This window comes from Trypanosoma grayi (genome assembly GCF_000691245.1).
Source record: "Trypanosoma grayi strain ANR4 Tgr_382_V1, whole genome shotgun sequence".
NCBI classification, from domain to species: Eukaryota; Euglenozoa; class Kinetoplastea; order Trypanosomatida; family Trypanosomatidae; genus Trypanosoma; species Trypanosoma grayi.
In genome coordinates, this window is record NW_008826001.1 from 1 (window position 1) to 2,209 (window position 2,209).

General features: G+C 56.9%; 2 protein-coding genes across 2 annotated transcripts; both read left to right on the plus strand.

Annotated features, from left to right (window-relative positions):
• Window positions 1-126: 126 nt before the first annotated feature.
• Window positions 127-465, plus strand: DQ04_03821000 (hypothetical protein; the record flags this gene model as incomplete). The annotated part of the gene is made up of 1 exon (XM_009313129.1): window positions 127-465. One exon carries the CDS (start codon window positions 127-129, stop codon window positions 463-465), a length of 339 nt encoding a protein of 112 aa, XP_009311404.1.
• A 60-nt stretch (window positions 466-525) lies between these two features.
• DQ04_03821010 (cytoplasmic tRNA 2-thiolation protein 2) lies at window positions 526-2,172 on the plus strand (the record flags this gene model as incomplete). Its single annotated transcript, XM_009313130.1, has 1 exon — window positions 526-2,172. One exon carries the CDS (start codon window positions 526-528, stop codon window positions 2,170-2,172), a length of 1,647 nt encoding a protein of 548 aa, XP_009311405.1.
• Window positions 2,173-2,209: the final 37 nt, after the last annotated feature.

Genomic DNA, 2,209 nt, shown 5'->3' on the forward strand with positions numbered 1-2,209 from the left:
TTTTTTTTTCTGTGTGGGCCGTTCAACCCTGGGTGGAAAGAAGACAGTGGGCGAATGTTTGTGTGGGCCTTCATTCTTCATTCATCCTCGTTTGATTTTCCTTGTCATTGCCTGGCTTCTGTTATCATGTTTCGATTCCTGCTGATGTGCGATGGTGTGCTACTGCTGTTGAAGCCGCTATACCTCATGGTTTTATGTGTTGCTGTTCTCCGCGTATGCCTCTCCTGCTTCACGCGAATTCACCAGATGTTTCATCACTATGACCATCGTCATTTTGTACGTACCTGCATCTTTGAGTCTTCATTTCTTTCGCTTAATCGCGTCTCGTTTGTAGGGTCCCTATCCTTGTTTCTTCCGCCGCCATATGGCGACAGCCTCGGCGGCGATCTTTGCATCAGTGTGGCCCTTTCTATCTCTCTTCCCTTAGCACTCTTAGCCGCTGGTTCTCTTTTAACACATATATAAATATATCCTGGGGAGAGAGAGAGAGAGAGAGAGAGAGAGCGGGAAAGAGAAGGCTGGCTGATGGTGGTGTGCTTTAAGTGCAAGGGCCAGCCCGGCGTGGTGTGCAGCCGCGACGGCGCCAGCAAGCCGTACTGCAGCGGTTGCTTCCTCGAGTTCTGCACACGGTTGATGCGGGACTGTCTCTTCAGGCACTGCGGCGTACCGTGCGGGGAGCCGCTCGCGGTGGCGGTGTCGGGCGGCCACAGCTCTATGGCGTTGCTGCACCAGCTGGGCGTGCTGCGCGCGCAGAACCGCACACGCCCGGGCGGTGGTCGCGTTGACTTCGAGTTTCTGCCGCTGCACCTGCGAGAGGATGAACTCGTTATTCCGCCGCAGCGTTGCGATGCGCAGCAGCAGCAGGCGGAGCTGCAACGCGTAGTGGCTACCATGACAGAGCAGTTTGACAGATTGGAGGCGATGATACGCACACAGTGCACGCAGTGGGAGTTCGCCAGTGCCCCACTCTTCACTGAGGAGGAAGTGTGCGTTGTGCGCTACAGCGACTACTTGTCCGAGGCGGAGCTGCAGTCATTCCACGCGCTTCTGCATCACCCCCGTCTGTCGCTGTCGGACCGCGAGCTGCTGCACACGCGTCTCCGGCAGCGTGTGCTGTCGGTTGCTGCGGCCGATCGCATCAATGCGTGGAAGCAAGAGCGACGCAGGAGCGGCGGCTGGCATCACCTGCTGGTGGGAGAAAATGCGCTGCGCTGTTGCACAACGGCGTTCCGAGAAGTTATGAGTGGCGCGGGCGCGAACGTCGTTCACCATGGCGGCTTTCGAGGTTTTGTCAATCAATGCCTTGTGCTGCGGCCGCTGCGCACACTGCTACCGCGCGAGCTGGTGCAGTACTGCCACCTGCAGGAGATATGGGGTGGCTATACCCCAGCGCTGTGCACCTGCACGAGCCTGCGCTCCATCAATCGCACGCTGGAAGCTTTCTTCAACAATATGATGCGCTCATACCGCACATCCGTCTTTAACGTGTTGAACACCATCGCGAAACTCGACGTTGAGACGGCGTCGGAGCCCACGGACGTAGACCTGCAGTTGGGAGCAACAGCGCAGCAAGCGAAACGGGTGATCCCTGGCAAGACGGCACAGCACCACTACAAGCACCTGCAGGCTACGTCCCCACCACGCTACTCTTGGCGACTTAAGGATGAGACGTGCCCCGCAGCACAGAGTGCTGGTGAGAGCCCAAAACAATTGTGTCTGCTGTGTGGCTGTCTTATTGCTGTGGCTGAGGAGCAAATCGTCACACTGCAGGCGCAGCAGAGGTTTCTTTGTGATGCCTGTCTTCGTTTCTGTGAAGGCCTTCCAGAGGAACTGGCCTCTGTTGCGGCTATGCCCGCCAGCCCAGGTGGTCTCAGCAGCACTGACAGCGATGTGGGGCAGCGAGTGGCAACACTGACGGAGAATGGCTCCTTCAATGCCTTCTCATCTCTGGCCATGCGGATGGAGTTGCTGTTGGAGGACGCCGACGCACTTTGGAGAGTAGGAGATGAAGGGATGGGCGTAGTGGAGACACGGCATGTGCGGCGGCGTCTCAGCGCGGAGGATGAAAAAGCCTTCATTCTGCAGGACGATGATAAGGAGGAGGGCGATGTTGATGGGGCTGAAGAGGGGATTGGCTTTAATGCTACCGCTGCTGTTGTTGCGCACAAGTAGCTGGTGTATACTTCATTGCCTGTTTTTTTTTTTTTTT